Genomic DNA, 24,024 nt, shown 5'->3' with positions numbered 1-24,024 from the left:
GAATGCAGGCAGAACAGTCTTGTTTTTGGAACTGGTTTAGTTGATAATGAGTCTGTGGTCAGAAGTTGTACGTTTATGGAAACAGATTATTTTTGTCTTCTGTATTATGCATTAATTTGAAAGGATCGGACGTGAGATTTTTCTAAATTAGTTAAGTGTTTTTTTTTTTTGTTTTTTTTTTGTATTTTAAGTGTATTTATTAAATGATAAATGAGTTCCCACGGTGGCCGCTAGACGGCGATAAAACGACATTTGGCCGTTTAAATGCAAAGCAACGACAGAGGAAGAGACGACACAGCTAGAACAAAGATTGTTTATCTAGTGGAAGATGCACCACTCAATTTTTTTTAAGCCAGGTTTAGGTCTGTAAGATGGATTTTAACCATGAGGCGTTTTGTCATTTTCAAAGTGAGACAGTGAAATAAGAAAGTTGGAGATTTTCTCCAGGCCTTCCTGAGTTTTTGACGTTGTCATCCTCGCAAAAAAAAAAAATAATAATAATAATAAAAATAAAAATAAAAATAAAATAAAAATAAAATAAAATAAAATGAAATAAAATAAAATAATAAAAAATGTATCAGTCATTGGCAAGAAAACACATGCTAAATACCTCTTTGTTATATGTTTGCATTTAGCCAGACGATCCATTATAAGCTAATTAACATGCATCTAAATTAAGTTTGTTAAATTCGATTTTTAAAGAGCAACTGAACCCAAGCAAACCCAAATTGGTGTCAAGTCTGAAATGACAATCTGCAATCAGCTGATGTTTGACAGATTTTTTTTTTTTTTTAATCTTTACATTAAAGTGTCCATGTTTATTTGTCATTTAGGGCCAAACTTTTTGCATGTGATTTCCAACAATTCCATCTATGTAAAATAAATTTATTAATCAACGAGGTATTTTATCATCCACGTTCTCACATTAGCAACATGCTGTCTGGCTTTCAGTCTAAGATTCTGATTTTAAAACATATTTGACTAGTTCTGAAAAATTAAATCTCAGAAATCACAAACTATTACTCAGACATTTCAAATTTACTCCAATTACTTAGCAGACCCTGAATATATATATATATATATATATATATATATATATATAGATAGATAGATAGATAGATAGATAGATAGATGGATAGATAGATATAGATATGATTTTTTGTTTTGTTTTGTTTTGTTCTTTCTTTATTGTCCCAACATTTTGGTATTTGTTGTTTATTGCATTTTTATACTGAAATATATTTACAGAATCTTTTGTAATGAAACGTGTATGTAACATGTATACTTAATGAGCCATTTAATCAAATAAAGGATATAAAATAAGTCTGGCTCTCAGACTAACAAAATATGTGAATAAAGTAAATACAATTGGCTAAATAAATTAATTAACGAACAAATTAATTTATAAATTAATAAACGCCTTGACTTTGGGACGGTGTACTGGAACTCTCCCATCAGCACCAGTGCAGTGTGCTGTGCAGTGTGCAGTGCAGTGTGCTGTGCAGAGCAGCAGCTGTGTCTGAGTGGTTCCTCTTGTCAGAGACGATCTCTGGCCGCTGTCAGCTGCCGGGGCGCTCCTCTCTCTGTTGCTCCAACCGGCGTCTGTTCATCACTGGTGTCGCTCCGCATGTAAACCTGGACTTTATTTCTATTTTATTTTATTTTTTGCGGGATGCGAACATGTTCCCAGCCGCCTAGCGAGCGATGAATGAGCCGAGCATCGAGTGGACCAGACCGGCGGTGGTGCTGCTGACATCGGGCTGCCAGACCCGGCGAGGCGGGCCGGCATGGGGCCGAGGCTGAGCTGGGGCAGCAAGCCGTCCGCGTCGTGGTTCCTCGGCCCTGCCTTCGCTGTCTGCCTGCTGGCCGCGGCGGTGAGCTGTCACGGCACCTGCAGGCACCAGGCCCCCCCTCCCGACCAGGTACAGCTGGGTGTCTGTGTGTGTGTGTGTGTGTGTGTGTGTGTGTGTGTGTGTGTGTGTGTGTGTGTGTGTGTGTGTGTGTGTGTGTGTGTGGGTGGGTGTGTGGGTGTGTGGGTGTCTGTGTGTGTGTCTGCCAGCCGGCTCCGCTAGCTGCTAGCTAACCCGGCTAACTGTCACCCAGCTCGGTTTGCTGAACACGGAGCGCCGCCGAGCCTGGAGCCCGGGGTGACATGACAGATATCCAGTTTATTTTCGCTGTATGTTTTCTGAAAGCGGCTGTCAGCGCGGATTCTGTCTCGTTAGCTCACTGTGATTTGAGAACAGACCCAATTATCCAAGTTGCCTTCTGCTTAGCTAACAGGCTAACCGGCTAACTGGAGGCTAGCCAGCCTCAGCAGCACCAGCTTACACTGATGAATAACATTTCTTTAAGGCTCTTTATATATGTATGAAAGATGAACACATACTGTATTACCTAACCATGCTGACTTAATTGTGAGGCTCTTCCTATCTGAAAAGCAGCCCTGCAGAATAACACAGGAAAACACACTGCAGCTTCATGTGTGCTGCAGGTTTTTATGAACATATGAGTGTTAGCAGTGACTGATGGGCACTGATGAAGACAGTGACTACACATTAAAGCTGTGAAACTGAACTGCAAAAATCGATGTTATCATGATACCTGGGGGCTGAATCGATTGTACGATTTATCGCGATTTTTGTTTTTGAATTATCCTCTTATTCTCTGTTGTGTTAATGTGTCAGAAACTGGCCCTTATTGTCAGTCCAGCTGGAGAAGCAGAGCTCCTCTGAACAGCCTCGCTCTCTAGTTTGTGTCTGTAAAGTTTGATGAGGCTGTGATTCTCCTAGAGGTCATTTTCTACAGTGAGGTCCTGTCAGAAAAAATGCTCTGACTCAGGGCCGGGTCTACGCAGGGGCAAGAGGGGGCCTGGCCCCCTCAAATAAATGTTGTGCCCCCTCAAACTAAATCCCCCAAAATATATTCAGTTAGACATGGTAAAAGGTGCTGGAGCACAATGCCCTCAACATTTGTGGCTGCCCCCTCATACATGCCTGGCTAGACCCGGCCCTGCTCTGACTGCAGTGAAATGGCTGCTATGGGGGCCAACATCATCACACATGAATCAAATTCTTCGTGTTTGTATCCCAAATATCTGAATGGGAAAAGGCTATTTTTGCAAATCAGACAAAATACAGAAAACACTGGAAATGTTCATTTTTTTTCTCCCTGATTTACAAACCAATCCAAACTGAAACCAAAATCATGTCTCAAAAAACACTGAACAAACCGAGCTGTGGGTTTATTGAATCATTACGTGTGTGTGTGTGTGTGTGTGTGTGTGTGTGTGTGTGTGTGTGTGTGTAATAAAACCCGTGGAGTGACAGTGTGTGTCCCAGCTGCCCGGCTGAGGACGGGACAGATTTTCAGCAGCACTGACGGGAACAGAGGCCGTTGGTCAGAAATCAATCCCACGTCTCCTGGCAACAAGATGAGCCTGTGATGTTGTTATAGATCGCTGCCAGGGGACCCGCCGCCTGCCTGGCAGCGCTCCTAGCAACAGGCAGTAAAGTGACTCAAACTGTTGAGATGTTACCTGGCAACAAGGAGCACCATCTGTGCCTGTGGCTCGGTGAGTTGAGGTGAAGTTCTAGTTCTGCCAGGGCTTACGGGGTTTATCCCCCCACGGGCCACTGGAGCCAATCATGATGTTAATTAATTAAATCAGCAGCAGAGGACTGAGCAGAACCTCCAGGAACCTTCACCTCACCGTCAGAACGTCTCTGTCTCTGTTTGTCAGAGACAGAAGGAGGAGATCACACTTCCTCACGCTACTGGAACTGACAAGCTTTTAGCGAACTTGTGCTTTTTTATAGTTAGTCATTTGACTTTTCCTTCAGTCCATTTCTGCCTTAGTTTTGTTCTTCTCTACATTTTAAATCAGATCCATCACAGAGAACACATGATCAATGACAGACTGTGGAACCTTTCACAATAAAAGCTCAGTCAGCAAAGATGAGAAGAGGCACCTGCTTCTACTTTGTTTCCTCGACTTTTTGTCATTTCCAGATTTCACAATAAAAGCTGCGTGATGAACAACTGAGCAGCGAGGACTGTTTAGACTCAACTGGTTGAAAAACATGGAATAAGTGTGGAGAAAAGATGAGAACCATGTAGACTCTACTATCATGTTATGTGCTTACTCCCCATGTGTTTGTTGAGTCTACAGGGTCCTCACTTCAGTTGAGTGTAATGCCCCTTTAAAAGCATGTAGTGTGCAGCGTGTTCTCTCCTCCTTTTCTAACTGCATGGAAAAGATCCCAGCTAACACAGTTACTGTTTGGAAAAAGGAGCTCACATAATATGACCGTTGAGTCTACATGGTTCTCATCGTCCACACTTCCACTTTTTTCAACCAGTTGAGTCTAAATGGTCCTCACTGCAGTTGTTCATCATGCAGCTTTTATTGTGAAATCTGGAAATGGCGAAGAGTAGAACAAAAACAAAGTAGAAGCAGGTTCCTCCTCTCATCTTTGCTGACTGAGCTTTTATTGTGAAAGGTTCCACAGTCTGTCACTGATCATCTGTTCTCTGTAATGGATCTGATTTAAAATGTAGAGAAGAACAAAACTCAAGTAAAAATGGACTGAAGGAAAAGTCAAATGACTGACGTTAAGAAAATAAAAGTTCACATAAACCTACTCAGTTACAGCAACGTGAGGAAATGTGATCAGTTCCTTCCACCTCTGACTCTTTTAAACTGAGTTTTGGCCGTCACCCCTCTGGCCTGGTTGGTGTGTCCACGTCCCACCAGGATGCAGGTCAGGGTCCTCGTTTCTCCGAGGCTGAGCTGAACTGAGGTGAACTCGTCGCCGGGTGGGACTGAATCTGCTTTGGAACTGGGCTGAGGAAACCCCTCAGGCTCTGTGGCCTCGATTCTCCTTCCTGCCGCCCCTTTTCTCTGTGGCGGCTGCAAAACAACAGCCTGCAAGTTTTTGTTCCAGTTGCTGAGTCCGGTCGCCGCTCCAGGCTGAAGTTTCTCTCGTCCCAAAATCTCCTCCCTGCGTCCCAGTGCTGCTGAACAGGAGGTGGCGTCCTACAGGCCTCAGCCCACGTTCCCCCAGAACACACACCACCTCCTCAGAGACCCTGACAGGCTGCACTGGGATGTTCATGATGGACACACACACCGACACACTCTGTGTGAACGTGACCAGCATGAGAGCCAGGATTGAACCACACGAGGCAGCTGACAGAACATTAATCGATGATAGCTTTGATAATCAATGAAAGATTTTAGTGTGTAGCTTCTTTACTCATTTAGTCTTTGTTCTTTACGTGGATCCACATCAGCTTCCAGAAAGTGGATGCTAATCTTCTGGGTTTTCTTGCAAAAACAGCAACAACAAAAACAAACAATAATGAAAATCTGACTCAAACAATACTAAGACACTATAATCAGTCCTGTCCTCTCATATCTTTATAAAATGAATCCTGTTTTTTGTGGCTGCTGGTCAGAAGGAAGACGTCTCTCTGAGCTCTGATCACTTCCCATCAGACTTTGGATTTATCTTTTACCACTTAAACACTAAAACATGTCAAAGTGGCCAAAGTGCTGTTCTGGCCTGGTTCCATATTTCCCACAACAACAACAACAACAACAACAAGCACTGCAACGTCCCACTCTGTCGACAACACTAACAGCTGCGTGGCCCCGCCCCCCTCCTCATGAGCCAATCAGTAGCCCAGGTGATCGCTCCCATCAATTACTTAGCTCGCTCGTTAGCAAAGCAGCCAAAAACTGCGTCCAAACGAACAGTGGAAAACAAAGAGTTTAAGACAGCTGGGAGGTTTGACTTGACGTGAAATACGTTGTCATATTTTGACCAAATGACTCATGTCTTTTGACATGAAAATATTACTTTTATTTCTAGGTGTTTATGTGTGCCACGTGACTGTGGATTTCTTTTTAGTAAAATCTCAGTTATCTGTTTTTGTTTTTTTGATTCCATGTGATGAAACTATTCTGTGGTGTGCAGACAAAATCTGCCAGAAAAAGGGGAAGCTGCAGACGACTCTTAATGTCATTTTCCATTCTAATCAGTTTGGTTTTGTAGAAAGACATTTTTGGGTTAGAAAAAAAAAAAAAACCTAACCACTTTGGGTCCAAATCGTTCAACAAATATTGGCTATGTTTGGCCTTTGAATTGGTTGTGATTTTTTTTTTTTTTAATACGGCCCTTGTAGTGATTAAGTTTGACATCCCGGCGCTAAATAGTTACTCATATAATTGAGAGATGAATCAACAGTGACAGTAATCACTGCTTGCAGCTGTACTTTGTACACAACAAATGAGAACCAGGTAAACCTTACAGGTGAGCCTCCTGTAAGGTTTACCTGTCAGAAAGGTGTCAGGTTTTCATGCCTCGGCTTCTTGCAGGTCGTCCACCAGGTTCACCTGAAGTCTGAGCGGCTGAGCAAGAGAAGCTCCGACGACCTGCAGCTCAAGATAAAGATCATCTATGACTCCAGTGTCGACCAGTAAGACTTTATCTGTCTTCAGTCAGTCAGCCACCAGTAAGTGTTGGTGTGTCAGTGTGTGACGTGTCTCCTGTCTCTGCTCCTCAGGCTTCCTGCAGACAAGAGAAGGCTGGTCAAGGTGAGGAGTGTATTTGTTCGCCATGTTTACTAAGAGCTTTACAGAAAACTCAAACAACTTTATAAGCCAGAAAAATTATGCACAATGAGAAAGTCTCCCATAAATCAGAAATGTTAACCAGGTAAAGGCAGATTAAACGTTTGCACTTGGGCGGTGAGATTAAAAAAAAAAAAAACACTAGGAATTTAAAATGCTTGGAAACATCTTATATTTTCTATTTAGTGTTAATAATGTAGTTGACTCTTACCATGGGTTAGGGTTAGGTAATTAGTGTGTGTGTGTGTGTGTGTGTGTGTGTCCGTCCACAGGACAAGCTGTTTCCCCAGGCCATCGATTACCTGCAGAGAGCCTTCAGTGTGCGTCACAGAGTCGGTCCTGTGCTGCTCAGCAGGTAGGAGAGCTGACCAATCACATCCCAGGTTTAACACACATCTACACACCAATGCTGTGTTAACACACACTCCCAGATCTGTGTGTCTTTTTCCAGACACCAGAGCTCCTGTAAACGGCCTCGCTCTCTAGTTTGTGTCTGTAAAGTCTGATGAGGCAGTGATTCTCCTAGAGGTCACTAGAGGTCATTTTCTACAGCAAGGTCCAGTTTGACAAAATGATCTGCCTGCAGTGAAATGGCTGCTATGGGGGCCAACATCATCACACATGAATCAAATGTGGCTCATTGAATCCACAAGAGTCTCAGCTTTCCAGTCAAAGCCAACTGATGCAGCTCCAAGACTGTTTAGGCCCCAGTCTGCACAAACACACCATTTTACAACAGGCCACAAGAACACGTGGACTGCAGGCTTTGGGGCCCAAACTGCATGGGATTAGCAGAAGGTGGGCATGTCTGCAAAGGGGGGAGCCGTGGCTGCCCAGAGAACCCATTTTACAGCCTCTGACAGACAGTCTGTCAGAGCGTGACGGGATTACAGGTGAATTACCATCAGGTTCCTTTTTTACGGATAATCCCAGAGCCTGTTTTGTGTTCCACCCCAGACAATGTGCGACCAACCAGTACCTGAGGAAGAGAGATGACCCTCACCGCTACTGTCAGGGAGCGTGCGCGGAGGTGACGCGCTGCGGCCCCGTCGTCGTGCCACAGCACCACCTGCAGGTCAGGAGGAGCCACCGCACACCAGCCACACTCATGCTCACAAAGCCCCCCTCTGTGAATTATGGATTATGGAGCCTATAATAGGATTTAATGACAGCTCACTGCAGCTTAGCACACCCCACACATCCCCCTACGCACGCACACACACACACACACACACACACACACACACACACGCACACACGCAAACATACATATATATATATATGTAAACACACACCCTGACCTTCCAGGAGCTCCAGAGAGGCTGTGGTCATCAGACGATGTAACTCAGAGCTCTCAGTTGTTTTGTTGTTGTTGTTTTTAATCTCTCAGCACCTGGAGACAGAAGGATGACATGTACGGAGCTCAAACAATAAGTCAATTCATCAATTAGCTGTTTGACAGAAAATTAATTGACTATAAATTCAATAATAAGTCAAAGCTTTTAGTCATTTCTCAAGTCAGATCCTGAAAACGGGCTGATTCCAACTTCACTAAGACGTTCAGACTGTTTCTCTGTTCATGTCTTTATCAGATCAATACTTTGGGGTTTTTGGCAGCTGGTCAGATGAAGACAGACAGCTGAAGACGTCACTTTGGACTCTGATCACTTCCCTTTATCCCTTTATTTAAAATGTTATTCCCAGTTCGATGAAAGTGGAGATAACTAATTAAAGTTATCTAGGACAGGTGCGCATCCTCTTGGCCAATCGGCAGTGGGTGCTCAACTTGGAAGAATACTGAGATGAAGTTCACCTAGGGTAGGTGAAGAAGTGGCACTCCAAACTTAAGGGCAAGACCAGGCTCAAAATTCCATATCAAAAGGTTTTAATGCTAAGCATTAAAAGGTATCAAAAGGTTTTAAAGACGTCACTTTGGACTCTGATCACTTCCCTTTATTTAAAATTTTATTTTAAGTACAGGATCAAATATCAGGATACACGTTGAAGCTCCGTCCCAGTTCCTCTGCATGTTCAGAGTTTCCTCTCCACAATGTTCCTCTGATCTCCTCCCAAACACTCCACTACCCAGCACCTTAACTGTTTATTTATTATTTATTATCTATATATTACATCCTAGGCTAATATACATTCACACTGTTTTTCAGACTGGAGGGAAGTGGTGATTCCTTAAGAGGCCGAATCAAGTCGGTTAGCTCCTGAATCCCAGTACCGGGTGGTTTCATGCTAACTCTCCTTATCTATACAATCATGTATATACTTCAGTTCCATCTGTATATTGTCATATTCATTACCATCTGTATATTTCACATCTCATATCTCTTTTTCTTAGGTTAGCCCTTATTGTATATTTTTAGTTTTAGCCTTTATAGTCTTTATTGTATATATTTAGCTTTTATTCTATTTTATTTAACTTTATTATATGTTTCTACTGTTGCTGCTGGAACACCAGAATTTCCCTGGTTGGGATCAATAAAGTCTATCTATCTATCTATCTATCTATCTATCTGTCTATCTGTCTATCTGTCTATCTGTCTATCTGTCTATCTATCTATCTATCTATCTATCAAAGCGAGCAGTGGTGTTTTAGAGCTGCCACATCATTCCTCCTCCCTTTCCTCCAGCCGCTGGTTTCCATTCATTCCACTACGATATGAACATGAACTTGAGTTTTTCCACAGGATTTGATAAACGGTTTGTTGAGAAATAAACAGACCAAACTTTCTTAATCACTTGTCGGCAGTACTTCCTACATTTTAACTGAATAAATGATTAATCAGCTGATTAAAAAAAAAAGTAACAAGTGAATTAACTGACTGTGAGAATAATTGAGGTAGTGAAGGAAGGAGGAGAAGGGAAGAACGGATGTTAGGAGGAGGAAGGGGACGAGCAGGCCGGGCGGACAGGTGGTGTAATGAGAAGGTAAAGGGAAGAGGGTGTAAGGAAGGACGGATGAAGAGGAGGGGTAGAGAGGAGGATGAAAGGATAAAAGTAAGGGGAGAGGTTATTGTCAGGATGTTAAGCTCATTATGGTCGGTGTGGACACAGGAGCTAATATTAGAGCTGCAGCCTCCTGCCGGCTGCCGGCTGTCACCAAAAAGGAGCTGCAGATCAACTGTTACAACTAATTCAATAAAACTGTGTCAAAACAAACCGTCAGCTTTTTATAGGTTCACTTATTCAGGAGCGTCTCATCACGGCAGCAATGTTCCAACAGGACAAAGTCTGTGCTTGGTTTCAAGGACAACTCTTAACACTTCAGTTTTAACCTGGAACAGAGTTTCTATTATGACTTTTTTTTTCAAAACCCCCTGACACTCTAAACAAATCACCCAAAATTCCCTTCATTTCTTTTCAAAAAATATTTCAAATATGCCACTTTGGCTTTTTTTTGGTTGTGTAGTTTTGTACAGTTTATACAGTTTTGAGAAGACATTTTAACTGGACAAACATAAAAGGCAGTAAAAAGAAATGCATATAAAAAGGTCTAAAAATATGGCATGAGATGAAGAGGAGGTGTGAACGCAACATTTGTTGCTCCCAAAGTGGATTCATGGCCACCAAATATGATGTGACGTTTGAGCCTGAGCTCTTCCTCATCATCATCATCCTCAGCAGACGTGTGTGACTGTAGCAGTTTGTTGCCGTGGCGCCTGCAGGGAACATCTCTCCTCCACTCGTCACCACCACCAGCTTTTTTTTCTCTAAAGTGTGAGAGATAAAGCCAAAGTCTGACAGGAAGTGATCAGAGGCCAGAGTGATGTCTTCAAATGTCTTCCTCAGTTAAAAAAAAAAAAAAAAAAAAAAAAAAAAAAAAGATATGAACAGAGAAGGGAAGGCAGTGTGAGCGTCTCAGTGAAGCTGGAGACAGACGGTGTTATTTCACAGGGTCTGCACAGATTGAAAATGCCTGACGATCACTTGATGCCCCTTTTCAGAGTCTGTATTTTTTCATGCTCTCCTGGTGTCTCTCCCCCAGCAATGTAAGGTGTGCAGCGAGTCGGGGAAGTCGTGTGGCCCCTCGGGGCCCCCGGACGGCCCCGGGGTGCCGGGCTCCGACTTTGTCCTGTATGTCAGCGGCATCACCACCGAGCGCTGCGGCCAGGAGAACATCGTGGCTTACGCCGCCTACTGCCAGCTGGAGGCCGAGCTGGACAGGTGGGACTGCAGGATGCACACACACACACACACACACACACACACCTACTGCTGCCTCTGTTCAAGAGTAAAAAGTACATACAGTGGTGGAAAAAAGTTTTCGGACACCCTTAAAATTTTACACAGTCTCACAATCTCAAATATTATCATGAAATATTTGGGGAAAAATCTTTTTTTTGTGTTTCAAAAGGTGTGGCTGCATTAGACATACAAACAAATACAAATTATATTTTTTTGTTTATTGTTTACAAGAAAAACTAACAAAACTAAGTTCTTGACAGTTTAATCTTTATCTTCAGGCGTGTTTCCTGCGTTAGGTTCCTTGTTTAGCCATTTTTGTGTCTGAAGAACTTTCAGATGTGCTGGCTTTATACAGACACGAAGCTCGGCAACAAAAATTGTGTCTTTTAATAAAAAGAACCACCTTCATCACTGGTACCAAAATGACCCAATACTCAAAATTTCTTATGTATTTTTATGGAACAAATCAATTTTAAGTTTTTAATGGCTTTTTTTAGGATTTGTTTAGTATTTTGGCTGTGACTGTACTAAAAGAAATTGCACTTGAAGTGATTTGTTAATGCAATATTTCACAAATGCATGGGGTGTCCGAAAACTTTTTTCCACCACTGTATATATCCAGGCCAATGCTGTAGTGAGTAAAATCTGTGTGTGTGTGTTCCTGCAGGCCCATAGCAGGCTATGCCAACCTGTGCCCGGCCATGATCTCGTCGCAGCCTCAGGAGTTTGAGGGGATGCTCTCCACGGTCAAACACGAGATCATCCACGCTCTGGTCAGTGTCTAATGATCTGATTCCTGAACTCTTCATCGTTCGCAGCTGAAAGCGGACGCTGACTCATCAGGAGTGTCTGTGCATGTTGAACAGCTGAAAGCTGCATGTGAGCCTGTGTGCTGCTCCTCTTGTGTCCTGCAGGGCTTCTCAGCGGGGCTGTTCGCCTTCTACCACGACGACGAGGGGAAGCCGCTGACCCCTCGCTTCGCCAGCGGCCTGCCCGCCTTCAACGAGAGGTGACGCCCGTTTGTGTTGCCGTCTTAATTCTCCTCATGTCCACATGCACAGATGAATCGAGGACTCATCTGTTGTTTCAGACAGCTGTTTCTAAATTGTGCCGGATAAGAGCGTCAGTGAAATGATGTGTCCATTTAAATGCAGTTGTACTGTTGTGGCAGTGTGACCATTAGAAATGATCTGACACAAGTTTAGAATATGCATCTGTCGCATGATTCAGAACGGCGTCAGGATCCAAAAACAGCAGTGAGAGGAAACTTGGAACATTTTGAACCTAAGTGCCCACAAATCCTGTAATGTAAGGTCAGTAAACTGCACACAGCTCGCTCAGCCTCACCAGCGCTGCCACTTTAAGGAGCTGGAGCGTCGGTGAGTCCAGCTCTCTGTCTCTCTGCTGTTTCCGAGACACTTTTGTATCTCATGCTACGTGTCAGGTGTGGCGATTTGGTCGCCTTATGGGCGTGGCCACTCCTGATGATTGACAGCTGCCCTCTCCTATAACCACACAGACAGTTCCGATAGCTGCAGCTGATTGGATGAACTCTTGACTCGTGGGCCGTCCTCTCCCAGATTTCAAACCGGCTCAACACGGCGGCTCCTTCAGAAACTTTCTTTCATATCAGGACGTTCATTGAAATAAACCGTGCAGCTCTTTATTTCAGATCCATGACAGTTAGTTTAAAAGTTTCTCAGGAGTTTCCAGAGGTGGTTGCGCTGGATGTGCCTAATTTGCATAAAGTAGCCTAGACCTCCACGTTATGCAGATGAGGAGAGCTGCAGGTTCCTCACAATCTGAACTGTTTAACATAACGAGAATACTGAAGCATCCTGCTGTAGCTGCTCTGCAGAGGTGATGCTGACCTCTAATCTTTAATGTGTGTGTGTGTGTGTGTGTGTGTGTGTGTGTGTGTGCAGTCTGGGTCTGTACCAGTGGAGCGAGGCGGTGATCAGGAGGGTCAGCCGGCTGTGGGACATCAGAGGAGGAGTGATGGTCCGACACCAAGTCCACGTCCTGGTCACACCCCGTGTCGTGGTAAGGAGCTGTGTGTGTGTGTGTGTGTGTGTGTGTGTGTGTGTGTGTGTGTGTGTGTGTGTGTGTGTGTCATGGATGTAACTTTCAGCAGTGTGGTGCTGGTGTATTTAATGGTTTAAAAAAACAAAACAAAACAAAAGTACCACCAGTATTGGAGTTAATGGTCTGTCTGGATTGGCCAAGTCAGTTCCCGCGTTTCACCACTAGATGTCAGGCTTTGCTCAGATATTGTTTTTTGGGTTTGGCTCCTCTTGTAAAGACGGTGAGGTCCAGACAGGGAGAGAAAGAAATTTATAAACATGTCACTTTTCAGGAATAATAGCACAATGTATTTTCTGGTTTGTTTCAGACCTTGACAGCTTGAGATGAGTTTCAGACTGAAAAACAACATAAACAACAGTTTTAGGTCATGGAAGAACTCTGACTTGGTTATGGAAAGTCCTTGAAGAACCAGTTACTAGGGATTAATACCTGTGTTGTCATTATTTTGGTTACGACTGTTAATCTGAGGAAGCCGGTCGTGTGTGTGTGGTCTGGTTTGTTTTTAGGAGGAGGCTCGGAGACATTTTAACTGTCCCATCCTGGAAGGAATGGAGCTGGAGAACCAGGGAGGGACGGGAACCGAACTCAACCACTGGGAGAAGAGACTGCTGGAGGTAACACACCTGCTCTGTGTGTGTGTGTGTGTGTATGTGCACCAGTTTCTGCACCAGTGTGACTGTTTGTCATTAACAGTGAGTGTATAAAGCTGCCATCACATCAGAATATAAGTTTTCCTCACTTTATATACATGATGTACAAAAGGTTCAAGACAGTGTTGAAATTTGGTCTTGTTTTAGTGTTTCAAGGCAAAGTTTTTACATTTTCAAAAATCCAAAAAGGTTTCGGAGTCCAGCTTTGTGATTACTTAGTGGTTTATTTTTCACCTAAGTTACATTTACCTGTTAACCTGAGGAACCTAGCAGATGTGACGACAGCATCCTGACAGCAGAATAACCTGTGGGTGTTCTCTGTGTGTCAGAACGAGGCGATGACGGGCTCCCACACGCAGAACCGCGTGTTCTCCCGCCTGACGCTGGCCATCATGGAGGACAGCGGCTGGTACCGTGCCAACTACAGCCTGGCCCAGCGGCTGGACTGGGGCCGGGGCCTCGGCTGCGACTTTGTCATGAAGAGCTGCAAGTTCTGGATGGACAGACAGAGACAGAGGTCAGAGCCGCTGAACAACTTCTGCTTAGATCAGGTGTTTTACAGCTTGTTGCCTTCAGGGATGATGCACTTTTTGCAGGGTGTTTGGAAAAAAATGCCTGTGCTTAGCCTGATGGGGGCGCTGTAATTCAAGGTGCTTACTGATTTCGATGAATCATGGAGGGATGATGCTTCTTGCCATCGATGGACTCAAGGGATGCCTGCTTCCCTGATGAGGGACGACATGTTGACTTGTTTTGTCTCATTTTAATGATCAACTTCAGTTCACTGCCAAAAAATCTCCATGTTAACAAGTTCTCTAAACTCCTCTTCAGTGTTCAGATCTTGTTTTTCATCAAACAGGAAAAAAAATCTGCCGATGGGATAAGATGAGATGTTGATCAACTTGTTTCCAGAATTGTTTTGAATCAAGTGTCATTTTCTTGATCTCAGTGGCTGATTCGCCTTATTCTGCTTTGTCTCAACGCATTTAAACTTAATCCCTGAAACAAGTGAAACTGCTTTGGAGACGAGATATTGAAGGTTTTTGCAGGTCAGATGTTGTGATCACTGTGTCGTTTTAGCCTCGAGGGCGCAGGTCTGGTTCCTAATGAGGCTGAACATGATGTGTTTGGTCTGTCTGGAGGTAGCTCAAATTTTTTGAAGTGGGGTTGAATGAGGTACTTGAGGTCAGTGTATTACCTACAGTAGATGGTGGTTGTCGGTCCTGCAGTTTGTGATGTGTCTTCTTTTTATGGGGGTTAAAACGTTTACATTTTTCTTCTGCCTACATCCACAACAGTACACTGTTAGACTTACGGTCCAGGGCCGGCTGCTCCAAATGGGGGGCATGCCGACCTTTGGGAATTGGGAATACACTAACCCTGGATAATTACCTCATACAACCCTACTTCAGAAAAATATGAAATAACCCTTTAAGCAGCATCTCAGTGTTGTTGTGTTTGCGGCTGCAGGCGACACGCAGTGACTCCGTACTGCGACACAGTGAGAGCCTCTCCTCTGCACCTGACCTGCAGGCAGGACCAGCTGGCCGTGGCCGTCTGCAACCTGCAGAAGTATCCGCAGCAGCTGCCACTGGAGTACCAGGTACACACACACACACACACACACACACACACACACACACACACACACACAAATACAGACACACAAGCAGTGCAGTTACTCCAGTGTAGTGCACCATCAGTGTAATCTGTAATTGAGAGGTCAGAGGAACCTGACTTCTCAACGTCGGGAGCTGGGACCCACTGGGGTCCCCAGAAAAATGGAGAATATTTTAATTTCATTATTATTTCACTGACTAGAGGTACTCATAGGTTTCACTGTTAATCTGCCAGTCTACAGCAAAGACAGTTATGGAATAACTAAACCTGATCAGATGGGTTTCCCTGACTTTACATCTCATCAAACGGCCTGATGTGTATCAGTTTGTGGGTCTTTGAGGATGTTGAGGATGAAATAGTGAAAGACAACCAGCATGAAGTCAATCAACCGAGACACATGGCGATCACCGTCCAGCCTCCACTAAAACTCTACAACAGGAGACGCGTAAAAACCCCAAAAGTGACACGCTGATTTATTCACTCTTTTAATAAATAAAGGACTCTGTCGGATTTCTGTTTTGCAGTGGTGTTGATATCGAGTTCTGGTGTCATGATATTCTTACTCTGTAAACAAAGATATACTATATCTGTGTGTGTGTGTGTGTGTGTGTGTGTGTGTGTGTGTGTGTATGTGTCAGTACTTTGACCAGATTCCAGACGTGGCTGCAGATCAGCTGTCGTCCTACGGGGGCGCTGTGGAGATCGCTGACTTCTGTCCCTTCAGCCAGGAGTTCAGCTGGCACCTGAGTGGAGAATATCAGAGGAACTCGTACTGCAGAGTGGCAGAGAACCAGCCAGGTAATACTGCTACTACTACTACTACTACTACTACTACTACTACTATTAAACTACTGCTACTACTACTACTACCACTATTAAAACCACCACTACTGCTGTTATCACTGTTATCGCTGCTGCTAATGTTGTTAGTGGCCTCGTGCTCCTCCTGTTATTAAGCCTTGGCATTTCAGTGGAAACTGTCAAACTGCTACTACAACTATCAGTGCTCCAAGTACTTTTTACTCCACTATTATTTTTACTGTTACTACAAGGGTTGTCACGTTACCAGAAATTCAGTAGTCAATAGCAGCACCAGTGAACTTCTTCGATTTTATTGTGGTATACCCATTTGGATACCACAATAAAAAAAAAAAAAAGTAAAGAAAAAAGACCATTTCCTTCAACATACATTCCTTTATTAAAATCTGTTGATCATTCAAGTCTTTAAGCCTTTCAGGTATTTAAAACAATACAAAAGCTGTGCTTAAATAAGAACTTTTTTAGACCCCACATGTCCAACAGAGATATGAGAGAAATATAGAAATGGAAATAATAAGCAGGCTTACACATAACAAGAAAAGCAACAACTGTTTAAGGGGAAACCTCACCATTTACATTTTTTGTGATGCAAATTTCTTATCATCCCCTGAGCATCGGCCTCACATGCAAAATCCTTCAATCCACGACTCTCGCTGTGGTTCTTTTGGAGGAGCTGAGGCAGACTTGAACAAGTTTAAATCAAATGTATACCACCCGTGTCAGTTCTGTAAGAAGATTTTACAGCCCACTGAGGGCCAAACCTTAATAAATACTAAATCTAAATAAATACATCTGGTACCTCCAGTGTCGTAGAAAAACAGGTACCGTTGTATTTTTGGGCTATTGGCATCATCGGTATCATGGTATCGGTTATCGTGACATCCCTAGTTACTCCTATTAGTATTCCTGTTAGTACTACTGTTAGTACTACTGTTAGTACTCCTAAAGGTTCAGGCTGCAGCCAATTCAGTCCAAAGTCACACAGACGACATGAAGGAAAAGATTAACAGAATGAACCCTAATGTGTCTGATGTTGTGTGTGTGTGTGTGTGTGTGTGTGTGTGTGTGTGTGTGTGTGTGCGCAGACTGGTGGAGGAACTACGGGGCGGAGCAGTACGGTCCAGACTCGGTGTGTGTGTATCAGAAGTCGGCCTTCGTCATGGAGCAGTGCACCAGGAAGATGACCTACCCTGACTGGGGCTCCGGCTGCTACAAGGTCTCACACACACACACACACACACACACACACACACACACACACACGCTCACACTTTGGCTCTGAAAGCATGACGTGTTTATGTGTTTGTGTGTGTGTGTGTGTGCGCTGCAGGCGTCGTGCTCGCCTCAGGGCCTGACGGTGTACGTTCAGGATCGCTCGTTCCTGTGCGTCCGTAAAGGCCAGCTGCTGAGCGTGAGCGTCCGGGTCAACGACTGGGTTTACAACGGCGTCCTGATCTGCCCCGCCTGCACCGACTTCTGCCCCGACTGCCCGCTGCCGCACCAGCTCCCGCCCGCCAACAACTCCAGGAGCAACCCCATCGGTCAGTGTCGGCTTTTCACGTTTCAGGCTTTTAGCTGATGGCTCTGATTCTGCGCCTGTGACTTCCTGATGGTACAGACTGCTGGGGAACAGATTCTTTCTTTCTTTCTTTCTTTCTTTCTTTTGTTTCAGCACATGTAACGTCAAATTTGACATCAGCCTCCTGCAAAATGTTCCCTGCTTTTCTGATGATCTTGTCTGTTTGCTGATACAGTGACAGAAACCTCGATCGAGCAGTTGAAGATCACTCTGCCGTTGCTCTGATTTTATTTTGCTATTGGAAAAAAAAATCATAGAAATGCTTGAAATGTAAATTTAAATGTAAAATTAGATGAGTTACCTGCCGAGTGGCCGAGTTGTGGTGATAATGTGACCACACCTCTGTATCAGGAGGTGATTATGACTGAAATGGATGGATGAGTTTTGGTATTGAACACTAAAGGCTCTTCAGTGTGGTCGATGTTCACTTTGAAACTTACGACGCCTTTTGTTTGAATCTTTTCAGACCCGTGCTCCAGCTCTCCAGGTCTGGCCACCACTCTGTGGCTCCTGCTGCTCAACCTGCTCCCCCTAGTGACTGGAATACTGCTCTGCCACTGCAGCTGATGAAACACACGCACACACACACACACACGCACACAGAAGTAGTGTGGAGCCATATAGGAAAAGACAGACATTTGACTGACTCTCCTGACTTTAAAACTCTAATCTGTAGTCCAGCGTCAGTGTTGGTTTGGGCTCTCCTCCCTCACTACCTTCCTTTTCTCCTTTGATTCTTCCTTCCCTCTCTCCTCGAGCCCAAAAAAGCTTGCTCCCCTTTTTTTTCTGTACCTCATTCCTTTTTTTATTTTACTTCCTTCACTCTTTCATTTTCCTCTTAAACTCCTGTCTTGCGTAATTCCTTCCTCAGGACCTTTGCAGCCTCTCATTCCTCTTCGTCTTCCATCAGTTCATCCATTTCCCCTCAGAGACTTTCCTCATTTTCTCACCGCTGTCAGGGATCTTTCTACTAAAACTCCTTCATTCAGTCAGCGCAGTGGGACGTTGGCCGGCTGGACCACGTAAGAGCAGATCAGGTGGATCTCTTCGCGGCATCGCAGGCGGACCGCGCCTCATCGGCCTTCTGTGGACGTTAAAAGGACCTCGGCAGTGATCCAGACACACATCACACGGCTCTGTGGGAAAAGAAAAGACGTCTCTCAACAGATGCAGTTTCCTGATGTTCTGTTGATCCAGTTGGGGGATTTTTTTTTTTTTTGCGATCTGCACCGATCAGCAGGAGGTGAAAGCGAATGGCCAGTAGCAGCTCCTTTTGATTTTGGTATCACGCTCAAAAACACTAAAGCATCACGGGACGGTCCCGTCACAAGGTGTTCTTCATTCCAGTGACCCCCTGCCATCTGCACCTGATCCTGAATAACAGCCAGGAAGAACAGGAAAGAGGCGCCGCCATGTGGCCGCTGACAGGAACTGTAACTCCTGGTGCTTATCTGCTTTGAGAATGGTTATGATGGTTTAGTTTTTTTTTGTACTTGTGATTGGGGAAAGGGCGAGAGAGAGTGAGAGAGAGAGAGAGAGAGGGAGGGAGTGAGGAAGGGTCTGCATGTTCCCGCATTAAAGCTGCACTGAGCAACTTCACATGTTGGCGGCCCCTGGTGGCAGCCGGAGGTAATTCAGTTTTTGAAAGCTTGAAGGATTTCACTACCGAAAAAAAAACACGTCACTTACTGTCGGCCAACTGCTAACCGTGCTCGAAGGCTTTCTCCTCTGTGGAGCAGAGACGCCTGGAAGAAGGTCCCCAGTTATTAGAATGAGACCGAGCCATCATCTTCTCGTTGGTCGATCGAGTTCTCCATTTCAATTTGAAAAGGAAAGCGCAACTTCCTGACTGTCCCAATGTTTTTGTATGAGTCTCATACCGTGTTTCCGTATTTCACTGACAACTTGTTTTGTCCTCAGCGGAAACAGAAGTTACACAAATTCTTTCCATCCAGTAAAACCAAAAGTCTGAAAAGTCAGGGGAGCTTCATCAAGGCTGGTCATCTGCCGAATCCTCGGGTTTGAATGTTTTTCTTTTTCCTGCACGGTGGATTTCCCACCCCTGACCACACCGGCTGTTTAAATCAGGCCAATAGAGCAGAGCCGCTGTCTCAGTTATTGGGGATACGACACTACTTGCTAAAACACCACTTGGTATCAGTGCATTTTTACATTAAAAAAAAATCACCTGGTGCAGCTTTAATGCAACATCAACCCTCACTGTACTTCCCGACTTACAACATTTGTTTTTTGTTTTTTTTGGTGAGGGTCAAAGGTCATAGCTCACACTGTCTTCCCACCACAGAGCTAATCAGCGTGTTCGTGGTGGAGGACCAGACGTCAGATCAGGTGATGGTGGACAAACGGACGCTGTCACAAGAGGAAGAAAAAGCCATCAACCTGGCGAGGTGCCAGCTAGCTGTCAATCAATATACGCTGTTAAGTTTTCCTGCTAGCCGCCGACGAAAACCTGAACAAGCCATACTTCAACGATTATGATGATGACGAAGGTGGGGTCTAGATGGTAACCCTAGATTTGCCAAACTCTCGCAGTTGAGCAGCCGCCTCCAGCCCACATTCGTCAAACTCGCATAATTTTGGAGACACAAAAGGTTTTACCGAAATCCTTTATTTTCCCCCCAAAATGAAAAGCAAACGGATACAAATGTAAGTCTAGCTTTGTTATAGTTTTATTCATTTGAATTTAGAATAAGTGCAAAATAAAAAAAAAAAAATCATCTCATTAGCCTCTAAGCTAACTACCAAAACTCAAAATAAAATAGTGATTTAAAATGAAGATTATAAACCTTTAAATTTTGTTTTCATATATTTTTTTTTAATGTTCAACAAGCCATCGAGCATCTAGGTTTAACGGCTAATGCACAGGGTTAAACCGCACCAGGACGCCCCGAAGCTGCAAGAAGGAACCCCCGTTACCGTCCATCAGAGAGTTAGGTCGAGCCGTCTCTCCTCTAGTCCACATCTGCGTAGACTGCGCCCCCTAGAGGAGACGGACTGTGAACTGGGACCAACGCCTGACTGCACCGGCGCCAACTCATGACATAAATACATAAAAACAATAATTCAGATTTGGCCGCATTAACAACACGTGCTGTGTGAGTTCAGAGATCCATTATTTCCCATTGAATCGTAGTACTATCAGATTTTTAGATCTGAAACAGCATTTTGATATGAAAATCAAAATTCTGGCATGACGATGATGATGACACGAGATGGTGCTGTGTTAACCTCCCACCAGACTAATGAACCATTAATGTAATGACAGCATGCACTGTGTAACGAAATAATCCAGTTAACGTAATACATTTCCTGCACTGGATTAGTGCGTTACTCAGTGCTTGTTGTTCTCCCATTAAAGGTTTGTTATGGAGCTGGGAGGTTCCCACTCTGACGGCTGGAGCTCCAGAGTCGTGGCGGCGGCGGCGGTTCGGCTCACATTCTTCACCGCAGCGCACGTCGTCCTCTTCCTCTTCCAGTGGTGCTTCATTAGTGGTGTATTATTATTTAACAGAATTTTTATTCATGTTTTATCAGAGGCTGATGTGTGTAAGACAGATGTTTCTTTGATCTTTTCTGATTTTTGTGAGGATCTTTGCGTCGGTGACTTCTGAGCACTCCTTTGACTCGCTCCTCGGGAACATGAAGCAGACTCACCTGTCACCTCGGACGCTGTGCATTGCATTATGGGTTGACTGCGGTTCCTCGGCACGCTCAACCCAGGAGCCCCTGCTGCAGTAAAATGCTGTTCCGGTCATTTGGTGACCACATTTAGGCAGATTCAGTCTGAGTGCGTGGTTTCTGCAGACTGTGAAGTAAAAAACGAAATGAAGTGCAGTGGAGCAGCAGCCGTTGTTTGTTGTGCAGCTGAGGCAGAGCGTTGTCAAGTGACGTTTGATGTGTTTGTTGTTGGTTTATTTATTCCAGTGACTGTAATATGACAAACCCAAATCTCATGCTCTTGTGGAGTTTTTATTTATTTTTTTTTTTTTGGTAGCGTTTTTCAGCTGCAGCTGTTGAAGGGTTTCATTCCAAAGCGCTGTCGTGTGCAGCTCCTCTGAGCTGTAATGAAACCCACAGGATCCTCCTGTCAGGGGAACATGGCCGCCGTCTGGTCTGTGAACACACAGGCTGACTTCTCTTTAGCTTTTTCTCAACATGGAGGCAAATCCAGAGTGGAGCTTCACCCCTGTGATCCTTGTTGTTAGAACCAGGTCCTTCAAATTCAATGCAAACTCTCATTGCACTGTCACAAAGGCATTAAACACCTAATCCTAACCCTAACCCAAACAAAAGGTTTCACCAGTTTATATGATGCAGGTCATGTGTACCTTTTCCTGTTTGACCTCACAGTGGAACAGGCTCATTTATTCACGGCTCAGTAGCTGGACAACACCACGGCCTCGCTCTGCGTCCCTGTCGCTGAGCCTTCACTGCGTTTGGGGTGAAACTCTTCGTTTTCCGTCTTTGGTGGCATCAAGTTCACATGTTCATTCACATGCAAGTGCAGCTAAACGGTTCCGGTAGTGGTTTTATTTTTATTTTTTTTACTGCAACACTTTTCTGCTCCTCTGTCCAGTGTTTGCACTAAACCGACAGAACTGGCCTTAATGTTTCCGGAGGTTTCTGTTTGGCTGAGAGCTGGGATCCAGTGACGTGACTGAACGCCAGAGCTTTTTTTATTTTTCTGTTTTTGTTTTATTGAAACACAAACTGCTGGTTTATGTTGTAGGAGAGAAGTTGTCAGGTTTCTAGCATGTGTGAGTTTTCTCCTGACTCACCATGTTTTACATTTTCTTGTCATATTTTTTTCTTTTTTTCTTTTTAAAGCTGTTATTTTGTGACCAAGCATGTACCAGTGACTGTAGATGATGTCATGAAATGATCTGCACTTTGAGGTTGTTGTTGGGGAGTTGGGAACAAAAATGTTATTTTACAATCTGTATTCTGAGGTTCCCAGCTGGACAAATGGAATTATTTTTGTTATTATTATTGTTATTATTAATATTGTTATTGCATTGTTGCGTTCCTGTTTGAAAGCGTTGTCCTGTTCTTGTGGATGCACTGTAGATCTGCGTGTTCTTGCCGTTTTGTCATGTGCTGTAGACCCCAACCTGCTTCCTCTTTTCACTCTGTTAAAGGGCAATTCCACCAAAACTGACTGTTAGCTTGATACTCACAGACAGGAGACTCGGCATTTTTATTTATGCTGTAATTTTAAATGCTGAGTTTGAATGCAGGGAAACAACTTCTAATGTGTTTGATGTCGAGATTGCATTTTGCTTCATCTTAAGAAAAAAAAAAAGAGAGGGCCACGCAGATGCTAAGTAAACACCCAGGGGTCTGTCTTGGTGGGATTGTGAGTCATGTGTAAATGTTTTCGGAGACCAAAGATATTTCGGTGCAGAGATATCGGAGGGTTTCCGGTTCTGTCCCGCAGCGCAGAGGCCGTTCACCAACACGACCCACTCATCCGACAAAACACCCGCACCCGTCTGTGTCGTCTTTTATTTTATTTTTTTAGAAAAAGGGCTGCTTTTTAAGACAAATCAAGGAATCTAAAAGAAATTTGTGTATCAAAATAAATGCTGCCTGTAACCCAGAACTGTCTGGATTATTTATTCATTTATTTATTTTATTTCCAAACTGTTGATTGTGAAGTTTCTTTACAGATTAACAAATCTGTTTTTTTACCAGGGAATCTGTAACTCTGCAACACAAGACATTTTCCAGTTTTTTTTAATGACCTTAGGCCTCAATGCAGATAAAAATTGACGTGTTTGTTGGCTCTCGATGAAATATGATTATTTATGAAATAATATTGGTTATTACATGACAAATGAAACTCTGCCATCTGGACAACAGAAGAAAAGTGTGCAGACTTATTTTAACTGGATTTTCATCTTCCAACATAGAGAGATTTTTTCATGTAAATTATTAAATCATGCTAAATTAAACAAAGTGTTTTTAAAGCAATATTGAGCAAAGTAAGATTTAGTTTTATCCTCCAGAGTGTCTCGGCAGAGCTGTGGTGGTTTGCATGGTCAGGCTCCGCTGCTCCCTGCAGTTCCTGGAAAAAGATTGAGCACCTGAGAGCGGAGCGGTTTGTTTTGGCGTTGGGAGCGTGGCGGTCCTCACAGCACCGAGGTTCCCCTGCTGGCTGACATTTGCATGTTCGGGGTGCGTTGGGTTTCGTCTCGGTCCCAGAATAGAGCGGCAGCCGGCAGCAGATGTTCAGCCGCTCCCAGAGGACTGCAGCTGCTGTTTCACACCACAAACCTTTCAGAAATGACCCGCCTCAGAGCCCCAGAGGGGCAGAGCGAGCCAGAAACCTTTTTTTTTTTTTTTTTTTTTTTAAAGAGGCATCTGGATGTTTCTCAGTGGCCTTCAGTTGTTTTTCTAAAGATCTAAAGATCCAA

The 24,024-nt window shown here is 44.0% G+C and overlaps 1 protein-coding gene across 1 annotated transcript; it reads left to right on the top strand.

Annotated features, from left to right (window-relative positions):
• The first annotated feature begins 1,575 nt into the window (after positions 1–1,575).
• Positions 1,576–23,207, top strand: lmln (leishmanolysin-like (metallopeptidase M8 family)). Its single transcript, XM_030080039.1, has 16 exons — positions 1,576–1,922; positions 6,383–6,483; positions 6,571–6,601; positions 6,910–6,992; positions 7,595–7,712; positions 10,635–10,813; positions 11,502–11,607; positions 11,749–11,843; positions 12,760–12,877; positions 13,426–13,533; positions 13,899–14,086; positions 15,040–15,172; positions 15,828–15,987; positions 17,094–17,224; positions 17,339–17,549; positions 18,054–23,207. Exons 1-16 carry the CDS (start codon positions 1,788–1,790, stop codon positions 18,152–18,154), a joined length of 1,998 nt encoding a protein of 665 aa, XP_029935899.1. The 5' UTR covers positions 1,576–1,787; the 3' UTR covers positions 18,155–23,207.
• Positions 23,208–24,024: the final 817 nt, after the last annotated feature.

This window comes from Myripristis murdjan, chromosome 21 (genome assembly GCF_902150065.1).
Source record: "Myripristis murdjan chromosome 21, fMyrMur1.1, whole genome shotgun sequence".
Classification (NCBI taxonomy): Eukaryota; Metazoa; Chordata; class Actinopteri; order Holocentriformes; family Holocentridae; genus Myripristis; species Myripristis murdjan.
This window is presented reverse-complemented; position numbering and strand designations above follow the sequence as displayed.

Excerpts from the sequence above, each read along its gene's own strand:
- lmln (XM_030080039.1), top strand. The coding sequence starts at position 1,788 with ATGGGGCCGAGGCTGAGCTGGGGCAGCAAGCCGTCCGCGTCGTGGTTC. Across the intron at positions 1,923-6,382 it reads AGGCCCCCCCTCCCGACCAG|GTCGTCCACCAGGTTCACCT; the intron begins GTACAGCTGGGT and ends GGCTTCTTGCAG. Across the intron at positions 17,225-17,338 it reads GGGGCTCCGGCTGCTACAAG|GCGTCGTGCTCGCCTCAGGG; the intron begins GTCTCACACACA and ends TGTGCGCTGCAG.